Raw genomic sequence first — 19,268 nt, 5'->3', positions numbered from 1 at the left:
GCTGCTGCTGCTGCTGCTGCTGCTGCTGCTGCTGCTGCTGCTGCTGCTGCTGCTGCTGCTGCTGCTGCTGCTGCTGCTGCTGCTGCTGCTGCTGCTGCTGCTGCTGCTGCTGCTGCTGCTGCTGCTGCTGCTGCTGCTGGTGTTTTTCGTCCTCAGTTCCTGAGTCCAGACAAAAACAGACTTTGGTTTCAGTGAGTGAAACCTCTCAGGTTTTGTCCAGGACCAGCTGTGTGTCTCTTGACATTCTAGTCAGACGTCCAGGTCAAGTTTAGTTTGGTCGTAGGACAAGAGCTCGGGGAGCGGCAGAGATTTTGTCTGTTTTTTTTGGAAAGATGTGTCTTCTGTTTACACATGAGCCACAGATGGGAACGCCGCGGTCAAATGTTCCCCATCCGTCCAGTGTCAATGAGACGAGAGCTGTTGTTATGATTGCGTGTGTTTCTGTGGACAGTCATGCTAATTTTATTGTTTTTCTTTTCAGGAGAAGCCGAAGACAGGACGTGATGCATGGAAACCCACTCACTCAGTGCAGAGGGTTCAACCTGAAAGGTAAATAAAAAGGAATTTAACAATGACATTGAAATACATGGAGTAAAAATAAATCAAATGTTTTCATGAGCTAGGTTTCAGCAATGTTCATTTTTCAGCTAACAATTAGCTGTCTCTGGCCTAACCTTATTATTAATATTCTTATGTTATTTTATTATTGTACATTTTATGTTCAAATCAGTCATGTTGACAAACTTTGGCTTTCGTCATTTAGCGGTTATGCTAACTTTTCTATGCTAACTCTGCTGTGCTAATTTTTCTAGCAACCTAACATTTATTTGACTGTCAACTGTCTTTACCTTGTTACCTTTGTTGGTTTATATACAGTGTATGTATTTAGGCTAACCTTTGGGCTTCATAATTTAAAGACATTTTTGTCAAATATTTAGTTTGGGCTTCATAATTTAAAGACATTTTACTACTTCTACTTCAGTTTTTTTTTACCAATATCCCTTTGTGATTTTAACATTTTTTTAGCTAACATTACGCTGTTTTTATGTTGATTTGTATTGGTTTTTTTTCTTGGTTTTGGTTTGGTTTTGTGGACTGGTTTCATTGAACACGTCACAAAAACATTTCTTTGTGTGCTACAGAAGCCAAGATTATTGTTACAAAACATTTCTTTGTGTGCTACAGAAGCTTGTTATTGTTAATTGGACAAAAACAGTTTACAGTTAATTCACGCTAATATGTTTGTCCAACCTCTGACCACCTGCTAATTACCAGCACTCAAAAACAATAATAGATTATTCTACAAATTATTATTTACTTTTGGCGAAGAGAATGGGAACAATGGTCGGACAATAACAATCACAGCAGTTTACACCAAGGTTTCAGCGCCTCAGGGAATTCATCCAACGCACTGGCAGCATAACGAGAGGATTAACTCCCCAGAGTTTTCCATTTCCATTTTTCCAAGAAGAGTTTACGTCTCCAGATCAACTCCAGCTCGCTGGAACCAACCATATGGTCATTAGCACTAATTAGTCACAACCCTGTCATACCTCCAGCCGAATGATGGACCGTTTAGCTGCAGCAGAAATGACGTGCTAAATGAGTCGAGACTGAAGTCTGAGTGTTTTTTTGGGTGGATTTTTCCAGAAGCTGGAGGATAGTGTGTGGGAGTAGGGTGGTGAGGCAGGTGTCCAACTAAGCTCCGTGACATTCTGCCGGCCCCGGTCGGGATGTGGGACAGATTTGAGTCCATCTGTGAGACTTGTATCTGTCAGAGAGTGACGTCTTTGTGCGTGTGTGCGTGTGTGCGTGTGCGTTTGTGTTGCAGCCTACAGAAATGCAGTGGAGATGACACAATATGGCGTGAAAAACAACACCACCTTCCTGGAGTGTCTTCCCAAGTCTCCTCAGGCCTCCATTCGATGGCTCATACACAGGGACAACGACAGGAGGAAAGAGGTCGGTTTGATGCTCAGACAGCGCTAACGTTCACTTCCTGTTTTGGTTTGGTCGCTAACGTTCACTTCCTGTTTTGGTTCAGTCTCCGTCTTAGTCTTCGGACTAAACTGTAACTCAGTCTTTGTCCCGATTTAGTCGATAAAACTTTTTTTATTAGCTAAAACTGAACTATAGAATTACTCATTTTGATATTTTATTGACTAAAACTTCACTAGAGCCTGTAGTTTTAGTCAACAAAATATAAAAATTATTTTCATATACTAAGTTTATATTACATTTAGAACTTGTCAAATCTGATTTAACATTTATTGAACATTATTATTATTATTATTTATATTAACAATATTATTTATCGAACATGATACTATCTTGCACTGAATTACACAGTATTTTAGTGTTTATTTATGTTTACACAAACATAGAAGTATTTCATTAGTTTAGTCCATATATTGATGCTTCTGTCTGTTTACCTCACATTTCAAATTTGTCATATTTTTTCCCCAACTCTGCCCTCTGGAGTGTGTGTTTTTTTAATAATTGTCGAAAAAGGCCCATATTTCTGTCAGCTGGGTTTAAAGTACACAGTGCGATCAACCTGGTTACACTCGTCTTATTTTTGTGATTTCGACCATGTCGGACCAGGATCTACCCTTAGTATCGGATCGAGCCATCCCTGGTGGTCAATATGTGAGTAATAGATGACTGGTATGAATATGTGGCCCATATTCAAGCCCTTGTCTACTTAATTAACCTTTTTTGGACATGCTAAAAAGATGTTCTATATTTCATCTTTTCACACCCAAACTAAAACCAAAATGGAAACCATTTTCCCATGACTGTTGCTTTAATATCAAATGTCTGACTCGTCTTAATAATAACTGAGTCACTTCTTGGTCTTGAATGGCCTGAAGGGGGAGTGCCGCAATGAGCAGCTCCACAGATCAAACATGATCACCAGTGTCTGCCGGAGTCTCGGAGGACAAACATGTTCTGAATATTTGACACCTTTTAATCCTCGTGTGAGGATTCAAACTCAGCAAGAGGTTGAATGCAGGGAGCTGCATGATGAAGACCCATCGTTTGGAGATTTAGCTGTGGCCTCTGTGGAGCAGACACGGAGTAATGGCCGTTTTATGGCTGTTTCCTCATGAGGATAAGAAGTTGGCCTTAAAAATAAATCACTGCAGTTTTGTTTTGGAAGTTGGCCTTAAAAATAAATCACTGCCGTTTTGTTTTGTTTTTTTTTTGGTCTATGCCATGAGTCTTTTCCAAACTAGGGCCTGGCTGCACAGATGAAACAAAATTTCTTTAGCTGTTAATTATTTTGTCAGCAGGTTTAAAGTCCAGCAATGTACGTGCAAACCGTTAGGATGCAAGGACTGACATAAATCAACTTTGCCAACTGTAGGTAAAGCTGAGTGAGCGCGTCCTCTCCACGGAGCAGGGCCTCCTGATTCGCTCCGTGCAACTCTCGGACCAGGGTCTCTACTACTGCCTGACCACCGAGAACGGCTTCAAGCGAACCGTGGCCAAGATCCGCCTGCGCGTGTTGAGCGAGGCGATGGTGAGCGTGTTAATGGACAAGCAGCAGCCCTGGGCCTGGGCCAGCTCTTTGCACCCCAAGGCCCTGCTGTCAGCCTTCAGTCCTGCAGAGAGCATGGCGGTCCAGCAGTACTGCAAAGAGAGGAAGGAGCTCCAGAAACAACAACAACCAAAACAGCAGCAGCCTCAGCCACCGGGGCCCCTCAGAGGTGACCTGGCCAAACTGAAGCCCCTGCTGGACCTGAGGAAGAGCCGCAACCGGCGCAATCACCTCCCGGATGTCTAGCCCCGGGAGCTGGCAGTAAAACAGACAGACATGTAAACCGTTGTCCTTATGGCAGTAAAACAGACAGACATGTAAACCATTGTCCTTATCTGTACCTGTAGCCAACCAGGCAGTTTACAAATCCTCATGTACAGTCAGACCGAGACCAGGACGTGGGCGTTGGGAGGATCTGTGACCAGGTGGGGGTGCACCCACGAACCATGGTTTCATTCACGATACAAACTGAAGTGTCCACGCTAGCGCAGTTGCACGCTTTGAGATACAGTAAAGATCAGTGAACCTGGACAGCAGGGTTGATGACAAATCTGAAAATGAAAAAAGGGAAATAAATGCATGTTTAATAACGACGAGTGCACCTTCCCCGTACACTCAGTATTACTGTAGTATTTTACTAGATTCTACTCACTTTATCAATAACTAACAGCGTTCTGTTGTTCTATGACAAAACAATTAGCAGAGGTTGGTGTGAATATGAACCATTTAAAACAGTGATTAAAAAAAAAGAACTGGACGATAACAGCATGCGTTCCTGCAGTCACATCCCATAATTATCTCTAACGTTAATGTAAATACGCCTGAAGCTAATGTCCCAGCTGCATTCTGGATCTGTAACATTCATACTTCTGGGTTTTTCTTCCCTGCGCAGCTGCATGTTTGTACTATTGAAATATAATAATAACAACTCACTCAAATTATTTTACAGATTGATTTGACATTTTGGGAAACATAAATGTTAGTTTTATGATTTGGGAGATTGATTCCACACTTAGTTTAGCCCAAAAGCTTAGCTATTCTAGAATCCTAGTAGCGTTAGCGTCTTTAGCATACCAGTTTCTCAGAAGTTCATGAAAAAAAGTAAAACTTTCAGGAAACAACGTTAATCTGACTAAACACAGTGAAACCTCTTGTGCTAAGCTAGGCTAATTAGCTGTGCATATCAGGTTAATACAGGTGCTGTATTAATCTTGTAATTAACAGCAGTAAACAATGCTAGCTATCTACAGCTCCTTTTTTTTTTTTTTTTTTCTTTAGTCAGTAAAAGGGCCTTGTTTATTTTTTAATTTGACTGGGATGTGGCCCACATCATTTGGGTCGTTACATATTTTTAACCACGTTTGGGTCATTGACTATTTTTTTTAACTTGGGTTCGGACAAACGTTTAGCCCCGTGTAGTTCAGTGTACACCTGTGGGGTAGACCCACATATTTGACATATGTGAATACACTTAGCTGATTGTATGTACAGTAGCTAGAGAGTATTTGTTGCGTGTGTACAGTTTTCTTGTTTATTTGTTTCATCCTGTTAATTTAATTCGCCATATTTTCTAAAAAAAATGTTTGTTTTTTTTTGTTGTGTACATAAATTCCAAATACTTCACCCACTAACTCCGACCGTATCTGCAAATCGTGGAGATAAAATTAAGATTTATTTTCATTCTCAGAAAAAGAGACTTTCCCACAGCTCCTTCGCCTGTACATATACACCCCAAATAAAACGGTGTGACCAACATCACATACTTTTAGTCTTATGAACCACGATATGTACTGTATCTGTATTTATTAATGTCATGACAGCCTGAATAAATATGTTCAAACGGGGCTGATGAATATTAAAGAATGACCCGTAGTGTGTGTTGTTGACACCTGTCTAGTCCACATCTCAAGATGGCTTCCATGATAGTCTGTTTGGGCCACAAAGGGACACATTTGGTGTGGGCTGCCACATACACTACAGCGGACCACTTTCACCAGCCTGGTTTCTACAGCGTGGGCTACAAACCTTGACCTATGTCTTTGTCTGGCTCTGTGTTGGGCCTAACACTTTTATGTGGCCCACACCAAAACCTCACCTGTCTGTTTTATTTCTTGTCTATAAACGGGCCTTACAGGATCTTTGGGGCCACAGAAGAGTTATGTTTGGATTCCAGATCGGAAACCACTGAAGGCCTGTAGTCCATGGTTGTATTTTGGACATGTCTAGTGTCTTTGTGGTCGTGACCTTGGGAAATTTGTGGGAGACATTTTCCCAGTTAGAATTTTTTCCATGTCAGTGGTTTTCGTGGTGCCAAGATGAAACCAAACGTTCGGTGGTTTTCGTGGTGCCAAGATGAAACCGTCAAACAAACGTCCATAACCCAGTTCCTCGTATTTTCAGATGCTGACTTGGTTCATGAAACATGAAGTAGCGTATCGTGCCGCTGTGCTCCTTGTGAAATCCATTCATTTCCTTCTGTTTGTACAGTAAATATAAAGAGAGAACTCAGGTCCACAGTCGAAGGTCTGCTTTCTTTAGCATAACAAAAATAAAGTCATAGAAACAACCTGTTATTTTACAATATTTGACGTATTATCATTTGTTATTACACTAAATATGGTAAATGTGTATAACACCCCAGGCAGCTTCTGTATGTGGGAACTGTAGGCCAACTGCAGGCTCATGTTATATGAGGGTTTAGCAAAATGGTCAAATGTTGGATAAGGGTACCCCAGTGTAGTACAGTATGTAGTATAGTACAGTAACTAGAAGGGTAATGTGAAGCTAACGCTAATCCATTACAGTAATGGGTTAGCGTTAGCATTACACCAAACAACAGTTGTCTTCAGGGTGTGGCTTTTAAATAAAAAGTGTTCAATAGTTATGACTTGCTGCTTATAAACAATAAACTCCTCCCTCCCCTGCAGGTGGTGCTATAAACACAGTTGTTATGACCTGGTTCAGGAGATGAGTGTGCTGATGCAACAGTGTTATTTATACGCCTCTAACTCCAAGCTGCAAAGGCTGGTATACTAGAGTGCAGGTTACAGGTCAGTGCATTCTTTGAGTTGTATTAGCGCCACCTGCAGCCTGTTATGGTCAATACTCCAGGTAAACCCAGGCATTCCCTGATATTCCTGCGAAATGTGTTTGATTTCTTTGTTTATGCTTGGAGAAAGTTCCACATTCTCTACGTTGAAGCTAAGCTAACGGGTAGCTAACAGGAGAGTGGCAGTATTTCTGTCTTCTGGATTGTATTTGGGAAAACCGCTGGACTAATCTCATTACTTGTGATGATTTCGGTACCCTGGGAAAAGAACTGTTTTAATAATGTGTGGCAGCTTAAGGCGGCTCACATTTCAAAGAGTGTCCTGTGGTACCGATTGTACCCGGAGGCTGCATACTGCACGACCACGGGAGGAGTGAATGAACCCTGTCGCTTTCAATTTCAATAAAACGCCCTCTTATTTTTGTGAAATGCAGGTTCGAGACCAAACAGTCGACTCAAAGACCCCCAGAAGGCGTTTGAATGTAATTTAATACCTATATAAACCGACCGAGACCCCCCTTCCCCCCCGAAAGTTAATACCTATATAAACCGACCGAGACCCTCCTTCCCCCCCGAAAGTACTATTCATACAGTACCCACAGTACAGTACAACAACACCAGAGCCTATTTGTATCACTCCCTCTTGGTTTATTGAGTGTTTATGGCAGGGATCTTCAACCTTGGGGTCGCGATCCCATATGGGGTCGGCTACAATACAAATGGTTTATTTGAAGTATTACTAATAGATTTTAGTCATTTTTTAAATTATGATTGAAAACACCAGACACAATCTTAAACAAAAAGTGTTAAAAAATATGAGCGACACCTACTGAAAAGTCTCTGGGGTCATCGTGCCAAAAAAGGTTGGGAACCACAGGTTTAAGGTCAATATCAGACTAAATAATTCAGACGGAGAACGTTGATGTTTGTCCTGGTCCAAGCTTTGGACTCCGTGAGATCATGATGTGTTTTTATATAAAAGTACAACATGGAGGTAAAATGTAAGTGGGACAGTCAATGAAAAAGTCAACAATCAGTTTTTATTTGTGTTTTTTAAGACACTATTTCAGCACACGATGTGTACATTTCTGTGATATACAGTAAGGTCCACGTGTGTTTCTTATACACGTCTGTTCTTTCACCCAACCAGCAGTTGCCTATGGAACCCATGCAGGTCCAGAGTGGACCAAACTGTGGAATTCATGGGAATCATCCAAAACTTTTTGTACCAACTGATCCCAATCCTTTAATTTTTTTTTTTTTTTTTTTTTTTCCATCAAAGCGCAGAAGGCACTGACTTGATAAGAGGTGCAAAATACAGATCACTGATACCAATCACGGTTACCATAAGAGGTGCAAAATACAGATCACTGACGAATCATAACCGTAATCGTGTTGTAAAAGTGTCTCTCGTGTACAAGATATTATCTTTAGGGCACGAGATAAGATGCTAAGACGCCTAATCTTCCTCATAGATACTAGGTGGTATGTGAAGAAATACTTACTCCTGCAAATATTTTACTATCATCTGCATACAATATAACTAATTTGCTGAAGATATCTTAGACAAGCATGAAATACATACAAAAATTATAAAGTTTCTTTAAAACATTTGGTCCTAAAGAGTATATTATAGATTGTAATTACTACTGCATGTACTGTAATACATTTACATTGAGGTAATATGAACGTTGAAGAAAACGTCAGGTATAGATTTTGAGGCCAAAAAAAATTACGTGTAGCAAAAGTTGGCTTTGAGATACTACTGTGGAGTGTACACACCAAATACTAGGTCATTTGACAGACGCAACCTCACTAACAATATACTAACTTGTGCACACAACATGTCTCAAGTACTCAGATAATACTTTCTGCAGATACGTTTGGATCCTTTGTATAAACTTGTGCTGATAAATGGTTATCTTGCACTCAGGAAGTTTTATTTCCCAGATACTGTAGGAGTTTCTCTCCAAGGCCGACGATCCTTTCCAAATCTACTTGTACTTTTAGCACACAAAATACAGATGACAAACTTGTCTTCTGCGTTCACGCTAACTTCTGCTCACCCGTCCATACGGAGCATTTTCTTGAGCACGTAAAATAAGACGGAGGTCCACACAGGACTGTGGGCCACATTTCTTTGTGCACATTGTATCCACCTAACTGGGGCCCACATAAAATTGCAGGCTTTCTAAGGGTTTCTAACCCCCACCCTACCCACCCACCCCCAAAAGATAATCTCCACTTTCTCTCCTATGAGAAATCCCTGATTGTGTTACAGTTACAGTGTTTGCACTTGAAATAAAACCATGGCTTCACCCCAAAAAAGAAATCTCCAGCTTTACAGAAAAATCACAGTTTTCCCATTGTTCTTATTTAAGGAAATAACATTTTAAATAACACTACGATTACAAAAAAGTGCAAGTCTCTGTCAAAGACGTCGCTACGTCCTGTAGCCGCTCCAACACACGCTTTTACAGACAATCACACCATGTTCCTTTTGTTTCTGTTCGTCCTCACCACGCAGTAGGAGATGAGATTCAGGACGAACAGGGCCAAACCCACGCCCAGCAGCACCTGCTGTAGAGTCTCCAGCATCTGGATGCGGGACGTGAGCTCCTCCTTGAACATGTCGGCTGTTTCGTCATCCAGCGTAGCCGTCTGGTTGCAAACAAGAAGATAAAATAAACGAGAGAGCGACGTACAACCATGCAGAATTTTCCCGAATTAGAGAATTATGATCTTACCTCGTTCAGCCAAACGATAGGGAATATGGTGTAATCCTTGATTTTCTTCAGGACCCTGCAGCAGAGGAGTTAGTTCGCGTTTCAGTACGTGTTTGTGATTTGGCCTAAATAATATGACATTTATGGAGATGCACTCAGGGGAATTGACTGTGAAAAGATTATCCATTCTAACGTCGCACTGGGTAATCTGTGCAGTTAGCCTAGCGCTAATCTTGGCTTTGTATTCTTCTTTTAGTGGCGCCCCCCAGAGGTTGCAGCAGTAGAACATCCGATCCCTTTTTACTCTATCCCTCACCTCCTCTACAGTTACTCCAACCGTCTGCACTACTTTCTTCCTCATTTCCTGCTGCCTAGCAGCTCCGTCTTCAGGATCCTTTTCATCCAACAGCTGTGTCACATGAGCGATTACGGACTATGTGATTTGTCAAACCGATGAAGGCAAACTCAACATTAATCTCGCTACAGGAATGTTCTGATTTAAAATTCTGTTGGCTTCTGTCACTCTTTCTTGTGTCAGATCCTCTCTCTTCATCTAAAAAAAAAGTCTAAAAATATTTCAAAAATTTTAATTGCGACATGAGGTCAGACGGGGTCTTTTCTTATCGCACACTTTTCTGCCAATTAGCCTTGTTCATCCAGCTCTCAAACCTTCCAACTGCTCAGCTATTTTTCACAGACAATACAATGTCATCTGCAAACAACACTTGTTGTTTGACTACATATTTTATCAGCTCTTTACCAGCTACTAGCTAAACCTAGTTTTTCTGGCATGACACCTCACTATTATCTGGGTCCCCAACCCCTGGTCTGCGGACTGGTACTGGTCCGTCGGTAAGTGAAAAATATATAATTTTTACAGATTTACTTAATTCCAAGAGAATCCATTCCTCATTTAATGACAATATTTCAAAAACTGTATATGTATCCTAGACTTTGATACTAACAGAATAAATTCTCAAAGATGTTTTGTTTTGTAAATTTAACGATCCTTTAACAATTTGCGTAATGCTACCGCAGAAATGGCCGGTATGATCCTTTAACAATTTGCGTAATGCTACCGGTCCGCAGAAATGGCCGGTATGAGCCGGCTATTACTTGATACAAAAAAATTTGGGGACCGCGGTTCTACAGGTACATACTACCTCCTCACCTGCCCTGCCACCCTCAAATTCTTCACAGCCACTCCACACATGCGTAGAAAATCTAGAAAATCTAATCCCTGCCACCCTCAAATTCTTCACAGCCACACGTGCGCAGAAAATGTCTAATCTGAATTGTTTTTAAAAATGAATAAAATAACAAAATAGTGAATATTTTGTTATTTTATTCATTTTTCGACATCTGAAAAAATGTAATCAACACGAAGACACGTTATACAAACTCACAACAATGCAAATATTGCTCTCCACGAGTGCATTAGCCAATGTCAACACAGTATTCTGCTGTACTCACGTGATTTGTTTTGACGGCCCATAGACCATATTTATTTGAATTCTCTTCGCAAACCTCAGGGTGAATCCAGTTGTCTAACAGGCAAAAAACAAAAACAAAAAACATTAGCACTACAACTAGTCTTTGTATTTAGTGATCTGAAAGCTGATGGACTGGTGGTGCTCACAGGTTCCACGTCTAGGAAGGTGTTATGGTGTTCCTCACTGGGACTGAGTCCTAGAACGCTCTGGTGCAGGTCTGGACTGCCGTACAGGAAGTGCGGCATAGAGATGTAGATTGGTTTTCCTGTTCAGATGGCAAGGAAACAGCGACACGCAGTTTAATAAAAACAGTGACGTCAAGTGGTCCAAATGGGTAACGGTCGGAATAAAGTGCACACCGACCCTCTTGACATGAGCTGATGTCCAGAACTCCAGCCATGGTGCAGTTCTTGGTGGTCTTTGGGTTCCTGCAGAAGCACCTGTTGTTTGGGTTGACCGTGGGGGAGGCCATGGTTGATTCCTGGAGGTTGTAACGGTAAACTTCAATCCCTTTCAGATTGAGGCTTTTCCAAAAGCTGGCAGACACGGACCTGGTGAGAAAAGGAGACGGTGAGAATCTCCACCGTGTCTGTCTTCACCTCAACAAGGAAACTCAATCCAAACTGACTTTCACTTCACTGTTTTTTGACGTTGTGAAGCTCTGACCTCTAGTGGTCGCTGAGAGAAATGAACTCCAAATGACACCATGTTTTCACGCACTCTGATAATTCTGTCCTTGACACTTTGCGTTTCCAAATCGGTACCATACTAGATTAGATTAGGTTTAATCTCGTGAGATTAAACCAGTTTATTACCTGCAGATGTCTGACGAGTAGAAAAAGATCGGCTCCTTTTTATTCACAAAGGGAGGGAAGGAGGCGGCATCTGAGAAAGACGAGACGAGAAGTATGTCCAGCGAAGGTTTAGGTGCCCAAATATTATAAATTACACATTTATATTTACAAAAAAAACAACAAAAAAAAAAACAACAACTACCTGTTCCATTAATCATGTCACAGTACTTGTCGTCCCAGAAAGACAAGCTCCTGTAGGGCAGAATTAAATCAGAAAATAATTAAATATAAATGTAAAATGATTTTTAAAAACGTTCTTTGTTTCCTTCAGTTATAATTCAAATCAGTTATATTCAAAATCTGGCTTAGGGTCCTAATCATGACACCCGGACAAGTTAATTATGGCCACGTTTTTTTCAAAAAATAGAAAAAATAAGTATAATAGAAGATCGTTTTAAGACTAATTTTGCTTTTTTTTAATTTTTGCTTAAAATATGTTGTGTTTAGTTTGTTCTCAGAGTTTTTTTATTGCTACACCTCACAGTAACTAGCTTTATTTTCACACAAGTGTTGAGGTATATTTCAGTTTTTTTTACCGTTAGCCCTATTCTGTCTGTCGGACATTGTTGCTTTGTCTCATAAATCTTTGCTTTTTTTTTTTAAGGATACGGCGATGCCCTATTATTTTATGTCTCATAAATCTTTGCTTTTTTTTTTTTAAGGATACGGCCCTATATATGCCCTATTATTTTGTTTTACTACCTTTTACTGGTTTGGGTTCAATGACAGTAATTTTTTTTATAGCCCTGTTTGGACTTACGTGTTTCCTTGCCACCGGTCAATGACTCCTACTTTAGAGATGTCGTCTTTTCCATTGAAGACAGTGTAGGGGCCGTCGTAGGTGCCATTGTACTACGAAGGGAAGGACATTACACTTTGGTCATTTTGCTTATGTTAACATTGTGCCAATATCGTTCAATACTAAATCTACTTACAGGTGCAAACACACCCACTGTGTCTTTCAACATAGGGTCTGTGTAGCCCCACAACATGTCCTTGACTGTACGGTGCTGGAATAATGACGAGTTGCTCCTTTTTATCATAGTCTCCAGGACAGCATGGAACAATGCAGGGATCAGGGAATAGGCTCCCTGGAAATGAATATACATGTTATTTATTCATGAGAGAAAGATCCAGAAAGAAAATCCAAACAGCTCAGATTAAGGATAAGAAAAAAAAATAACAGAATAAATAAATAAATATATATAACTTCTGTGAACTCCAGTGCCTGGAGAGATAAGGATGTAGCCTGGTTTATTGCACAGATACAGCGTAAACGTTTGATAAAGTATCAACAGTGACGCTGACTCCTGTCATCTGAGTTGTAGTGTTGTTGAAAGAACAAAAAAGTCTTAAAGGAGAATGACCTTTTTTGTTTGTTTGTTTGTTTGTTTTTTAAATCTACTAGTTTAGCTTGCGCGCTAATCAGCTTATTTATGAAGTTGCGATGTAATGAATTTGCTGACCTAATTAGCTGTTGTAAACTAATTACTCTCTGCTTTTAGGGAAACATGCTAGTTTTAGCTTAGCTTTCATCCTGGGCAGAATATATAAAAATAATGTTAAATATCACAGACTAAAAATATTCTCTCTGTGTTAGCTGTTAAAGCCTTAGCACCAGCACTTCTCTCTGTAACACCTGCTGCCCACTTATTATTTGGTTCAACAATTAGCTTCCTACGTGGAGAGTCAGACTCGTGTTGCTGCTGGAGTGACTAGAAACTAATATCCACGTCGTTACCCAGTGGATCAGGGTCCTGCCTGCGTGAAAGAGCAATGGCTAGGATCTAGTAACAAGCACAGCCCACCAGGGGGCGAGTAGACTTATTGCAACGATTAGTCAGTTGCAAATGTTCTGCTGAAAATGTCTGTATCACTCGTTTTCAGTCAAGTTTAATTCAGGATGATGAATGAACACAGGATCCTGTTTAGCGGAAAATGACATACAGCGGTCGGAAGTTCATATTAGTTGGAGGTAAATGACGACACGGTACTGAACTGTGTGAGGACCACGGTCAATAAAGGGTTGTTGGTTGAAAAACTTTCACCACACACACACACACACACACACACCCTATCCTCTAATAACGCTTCACAGCTTGATCTTTCACAGCCTTGCATTCCGAGTCAAATCGGAAATCACCGCACAGTGGGGTGACACTCACTTACAGCCACAGCCAGGTTAAGGGAGGTGACTTTGTCGTCCTCGGGTCCCACCGACATGGACGGCTCAAATATGGCACCCACGGGGAGGAGGTAGGAGACCGTTTGATTTGGGTTGAACGTGATGTTCTCTTTGGGGAGAAACCTCGTCCTGGACGGGAAAGGTCAAGGTCACATTTGGCAGCAGGAGACCGTTCTGTACGTCATTCATCCCTGGATCACATTCCACAGACGAGGGGGAGGAAAGAAGTAAACGCTGGTTTTACCTGTACGTGTACGGTCCCTTCTCCAGGACCACCGGCTTCGCCCCGTACTGAATGACCTCGATGGGGTTTTTCACTTCTAGGAACCAGAACTGCCTGTACACAGTCGCCCCTGTGGTAACCCAGTTGTCGTACGCCGTCGTGCCAGGCTCGATGACGGCTTCCTAAACCCCACAGAAACAGACAGTCTATTTTTAAACACACTTGGCCAGCTGCCCCCTTTGATACATTACATTCCATCATCAAAAGGCAGCATTTTTCTGCTTTTTAAAAAAAAAAAATCAGGGGGAAAATGTTCCTCTGGTGACTCATGAGAGCACAGTCAGCCTCTCAGATCACTTTCCTCTCCTCTCGTCTCTCTTCACCTTGATCTCAGCAGGCACAATAATAAAAAAAAAATAACCCGGGGTGAAACAAGAGCACCGTACCTTCTTCACCGTATCCTCGATGATGCCGTTACCCAGTGGGATGAGGATGCCTCCGAGGACGGCCAGCACAGCCCCGACCACAGCTCCGAATATGAATCCGCACTCCTTGTTACAGCAGCACATGGTTGTTTGCTTGTTTTTTTTTTCCCTTCCCTCCGTCTGATTTTCTGCGTCTCCCTGGCAGCCTGCTCTCCTTCTGACTCTGTTATTAGTCCCCAGTACTGTACGTGCAGCCTGTCTGCGTTGGTGAGGCAGCACGGGCAGACTGTACCTTCACAGGAGCTGACGGAGCAGCCGAGGGCCAGGTAAAGGTGCAGACACCGGGCTCTGAAGAGGGCCACCTATAAATGAGGTTACATAAGGAGGAGTGGAGGTTTAAAGTTCACAGGCTGCACGTTAGGACCATGGTGATAACAACAGCGATTGGGTGAGGAGAAAGGTTGGAGAAGGTGTTACTTTGCGGTGAAGTGAAGTTCAGTTCAGTTTACACCACAGCAACTGTTTTTGTTTGGATTTCTTTTTTCTTCAATTTTTTGCTCAGTTTCTTTTGTGAAAAAAAATAGATCAGCTGGAGTCTAAATGTCTCAGCCACACTTGTAAATATTTCTGGATTGGATCTTGATTGGATCTTCTATACAACTTCAGGAAAAACAAACGAGGAACTAATATTTCTGAGACACTCTCTCCAAGCTTGGGTAGAAGTGATTTCCAATCATTAACAGATTTTTTTTTAAGTAACAGGCGATTGGATGTCATGTCATGTCTGGTAACCTTAGATCAGTGTGTGGGGGGGAGGAAAAAAAACGCTTCCTCATTCGTCACTGCATATCTGCTGTGATCAGGGATATAATAATGAATAATAACAAATCTAAAGACAAATATGTACATCTATGTACAATACACCAGGGATGCTCAATAGGCGGACTGCGGTACACATACTGACTCAAACTCACGTAGCCGAGCTACAGCAGACGTCAACCAACTACAGTTAATGTTATTAAAATGGTGAATTTTGCTCTTGTTGTGAACTAAGATAAATGACATGTAAAAGTCATGCATAAAGGCTAATATGCTAAAATGCTTTTATAATTTTCTACCCCATCTATTGGGAAAACATGGGTATTACAGGGAAAGGGCCGAAGTATAATGATAATATCAATAAATTATATAAGTTGGAAAAGTTTGGCGGGCCGTAATAAAAAGCTGAACGGGCCGCATTCGGCCCCCGGGCCTTAGTTTGCCCATGTTTGCTCTGAACTATAAATCACTGATATTCAAATATAAATTTAATTGGTCCAGATTTTTAAACCAAGAAGTCCGACAGAGTCAATCGATTTCTGTGGCTATAAAACAGGAGGTGACAGATGCCTTGAATTGAACTTGTTTTAGGCGGTGTCAGATGTTGGACAAAACACACTGGGACTCCTCACTATAGTTCTGCAGATGTTTCGGCTTCACGAAGGTTTGACGTCAGAGTAAATGAATAGTCTTTTATGGTCATGACAATTGGCCATTTAATGTCACTGACTCTTATTTTATAGTGTAAACCTTTAAATACGTAGCATACGGAGCATATTTTGTGATATTTAAAAAAAACAACAACAATTTAACAAGGGTTAGATGTGAAAGACGTGATTGTTAGTGGTGGCTGCCTCGACAGGTTCAGTGCATTTGAAATAAATCCAACATAAAAACGTACTGTAAAATGATGAATTAAACATTTTGACACAGTATTGTCAAAATGGTGGAAGTTTGTGCATTTACACGACCAAATAGCTCTTCACTATCAACGGCTGACCAGCTATTTTCCTCCACTTTGCCAGTGGTTGATGCTAAAAAGTTAGCATCGATGTTTTTGTTATGAGGAAAATCTTTCGACCTGGAGAATTTTTTCTTTCATACTTGCTGTAACGAAGTCGTATTACTTCATTATTTGCAACATTAATTTATGAACTCAGCATAAAAAAAAATTCAATAAAAACGTTAATTTGTATATTAATTGTCAACCAAATTGTATTTGAATTTAAAAAAACAATTGCTTTCCTTCCTTAATATCACGAATTATTTTTAAATTAACATTAATCTCTTATAATTAATTACGAAGCCTACAATTATTTCATTATTATTTTAATCGTGAGTCAATAATAATTAATCATTACAACCCTCACTGTGCATACCGTAGTTTACATTTACTCTGCAGCACCGTGTGCGTAACATGACCACCGGAGGGCAGCACCGCCATTCCACTTCCTAATTACAAACGTGAAAGCAATGGCTTTTTATCTTTTCTTTTTCTTTTCTTTCGCCACATGACTGCATCATCCTGTGTCTGACTCCTGTCTCTGTTTATGTAAACAAAGGCTCCAGTCAAACAGTGACAGTTTCACCTGGGTGACTGCACTGTTTGTCCTGCAACGACACCTGGGTTTGTGTTTTGTGGTGGATACACAGCAACCCTACACACACACACACACACACACTGCGTATCCACCAGCTGCTTCAACACTGCAGTTTTTATTGGTAACATTTACAAACATGTGGTTTCACAGATATAATTTTTCACCATTTCTCCACCTCAGTCCCATGATGATTGGACCCCTGATTAAAGTGGTTGTTTGTTTGTTTTTTGTCAAGTCAAACAATGGATGACTTGCTGACCAGCAACACAAACGTTCCTCAAAACATCTTGAGCAGATTAAATGTAATTTAGTACGGTGATTCTCAACCATAGGGTCGGGGGCCACACTTGGGCCACCAGTGCCACCTAGGTGGCCGCAGAAAACCTTCAGTCTTGTACATGTGCTCTGCAAAGGCTGCGGGTCCGCATATGTTATCCATGAGAAGCTCAGTTACAACGCAGTTACAATTTTGACCATGTGGTGGCAGTAATGCAGCAGTCAGTTCTTTGACTAGCTCCAATATACAGGAAAGGAGACTGTCTCCTTCTCTACGTTAGCTTTAGCAAAAAGTATGGAGATGTTTTTACAACAAAAAAATGAGGACAGACTTTGTGCGAATTACCCTCCACTCTTTTGCGGACTAAATATTTGCGTATAGTCCCAACTTCACTTAAACCTATACAGTATTTATATATAATGTGCCCCGGGCCACTTTGGACTATAAAATTTGGGCCTCATGTTAAAAAAGGTTTAGATCCTTGTTTAATGTGGTATAATATTTTTACTATGACCAACGACAATCTACAGCCTATGCACAACCTCCATACAAAAAACACAAGGATAAATAATTCCAACAATGACACGTTTGGCCATAAACGCTGATAAAAGAACGTTAATCTCCTCTCCCAGTATGCATACTCTGTGATATTTTCAATAAGATATAAGACCGTAACCTTTTTTGTCTTAGGTCTGAGCCCGCTGTTATCTCAGCCTGGGTGACAGAGATGGAATAAGAGCTGTGTAAGAAAAGAAAGGGCACTGTGGCAGATTTGCATGTACTTTCCCCCTGAAACACAACCATATTTAAAATAGAGATTTGCAGGAGAGGTGTGTGAGCGGGTTCATGTGGAATTTTTTCCAAGGAACGCTCACACTGACCGGTGACTTTGGAGAGTCACACTTGACTTTGTTGCGACATGCTAAATTATTTAAACTACAAACAATGGTCACCTAGCGGCGGCACTGCCACAGCTGGAGGGTTTACTTTCACAGGGACAAAACATGACAGTGCAGAGAACAGGTGATGGCATGATATGGTTAGGTACTGTGCATAAAATGTATTTGAGCAATTCTAAATAAATGTTTGTTTATTTTTTGTAATTTTAATTTCTTATGAAATGCACGTAATGTAATAATTGTGGGGATTTTTTTTATTTGTTACAGACATAATTTTGCTACAGGAGCTGGCGATAAAAGAATTATGTTGTGAATTTTTGGGGTTCAAAGTGCTTTCCTTTGAAGCAAAATACAAATATTCTGCAAATATTTTCACAACATTTCTTAAGCATCCTTTTGGACATCCTTAGGGTCGTTAACGCCCGTCGAAGACTTATATTTGACTGTAATTTAGGAATTTCCTTAAACATTAGAGCCACTTCCTGTTACAAAATAAAATTTATTGTCGTTTATTTTGAAAGTCACCGGATGTGCGGTCGTCGCTGCTTTTCGCAAAGCTGTCGCTGCTGCTGCTGCTGCCTGCGGTCAGTTCAGTCAGAGCAGCTCTCACATTAGTAAAGAGCCACAGCTGCAACGAATGGAGGCGAACGGGTGGAAGACGCATCTCCGAGGAATCTGTTCGTTGTTTAAATAGCCACCAAACGGATGTCACCAAGATTTTGCTTCATCTAAAGACATTTTATCCCCAAAGGTGTTTTGTCTTCGTCCACACTAGTCGTAATTGAACCTCCTTTTTCTTCTTTTTTTCCCCCCTTTTTTGCCTCCCTGACGAAATCGACTGTCGTTCAAAAAGGGCGTGTGTGCGCGGAGTGAAGGCAGTTCGAACCGTTTCATGAGGAGATTTTAGAGGTTTGGTTTTTCTATTTTTATAACACAAAAGATTCCTCTCCTGTCGGAGGGAGAGAGACAGAGAGTCCAGGATGGGATGCACACTGAGCACCGAGGACAAGGCGGCGGTGGAACGCAGTAAAATGATCGACAGGAATCTGCGGGACGACGGAGAGAAGGCGGCCCGGGAGGTGAAGCTGCTGCTGCTGGGTAAACGAGGGGAGATGGGCGGCGGGGGGGGGGGGGTAGTGGTGGGATGGTGGTTGATGGACTTTGGGGGGGGTT

General features: G+C 41.2%; 3 protein-coding genes across 4 annotated transcripts in view; 2 read left to right on the top strand and 1 right to left on the bottom strand.

Moving 5' to 3' along the window:
• sema3c (sema domain, immunoglobulin domain (Ig), short basic domain, secreted, (semaphorin) 3C) overlaps positions 1 to 5,400 on the top strand; it is a 46,030-nt gene extending 40,630 nt beyond the window's left edge. For both annotated transcript variants that reach the window (XM_017034599.2, XM_017034601.2), the window contains 4 exons: positions 482 to 549; positions 1,832 to 1,962; positions 3,371 to 3,840; positions 3,885 to 5,400. In XM_017034599.2, the coding sequence (XP_016890088.1) occupies positions 482 to 549; positions 1,832 to 1,962; positions 3,371 to 3,790 (619 nt within the window). In that variant the 3' untranslated portion in view covers positions 3,791 to 3,840; positions 3,885 to 5,400. The remainder of the gene's footprint in view (positions 1 to 481; positions 550 to 1,831; positions 1,963 to 3,370; positions 3,841 to 3,884) is intronic.
• Positions 5,401 to 8,815: 3,415 nt separating this feature from the next.
• Positions 8,816 to 14,888, bottom strand: cd36 (CD36 molecule (CD36 blood group)). The gene is made up of 12 exons (XM_008315607.3): positions 14,521 to 14,888; positions 14,096 to 14,256; positions 13,836 to 13,980; positions 12,602 to 12,757; positions 12,427 to 12,518; positions 11,809 to 11,858; positions 11,628 to 11,697; positions 11,176 to 11,363; positions 10,959 to 11,077; positions 10,793 to 10,866; positions 9,341 to 9,395; positions 8,816 to 9,254 (listed from the first exon to the last, which is right to left on the bottom strand). Exons 1-12 carry the CDS (start codon positions 14,641 to 14,643, stop codon positions 9,078 to 9,080), a joined length of 1,410 nt encoding a protein of 469 aa, XP_008313829.1. The 5' UTR covers positions 14,644 to 14,888; the 3' UTR covers positions 8,816 to 9,077.
• A 3,792-nt stretch (positions 14,889 to 18,680) lies between these two features.
• The window catches only part of gnai1 (guanine nucleotide binding protein (G protein), alpha inhibiting activity polypeptide 1), an 18,259-nt gene continuing 17,671 nt past the window's right edge, over positions 18,681 to 19,268 (top strand). Inside the window, exon 1 of the mRNA XM_008315605.3 lies at positions 18,681 to 19,193. Within this exon, the coding sequence (XP_008313827.1) occupies positions 19,076 to 19,193 (118 nt within the window). The 5' untranslated portion in view covers positions 18,681 to 19,075. The remainder of the gene's footprint in view (positions 19,194 to 19,268) is intronic.

Source organism: Cynoglossus semilaevis, chromosome 8, assembly GCF_000523025.1.
Source record: "Cynoglossus semilaevis isolate Cse_v1.0 chromosome 8, Cse_v1.0, whole genome shotgun sequence".
NCBI classification, from domain to species: Eukaryota; Metazoa; Chordata; class Actinopteri; order Pleuronectiformes; family Cynoglossidae; genus Cynoglossus; species Cynoglossus semilaevis.
The sequence above is the reverse complement of the archived record's forward strand: the minus strand, read 5'-3'. Positions and strand labels throughout refer to the sequence as shown.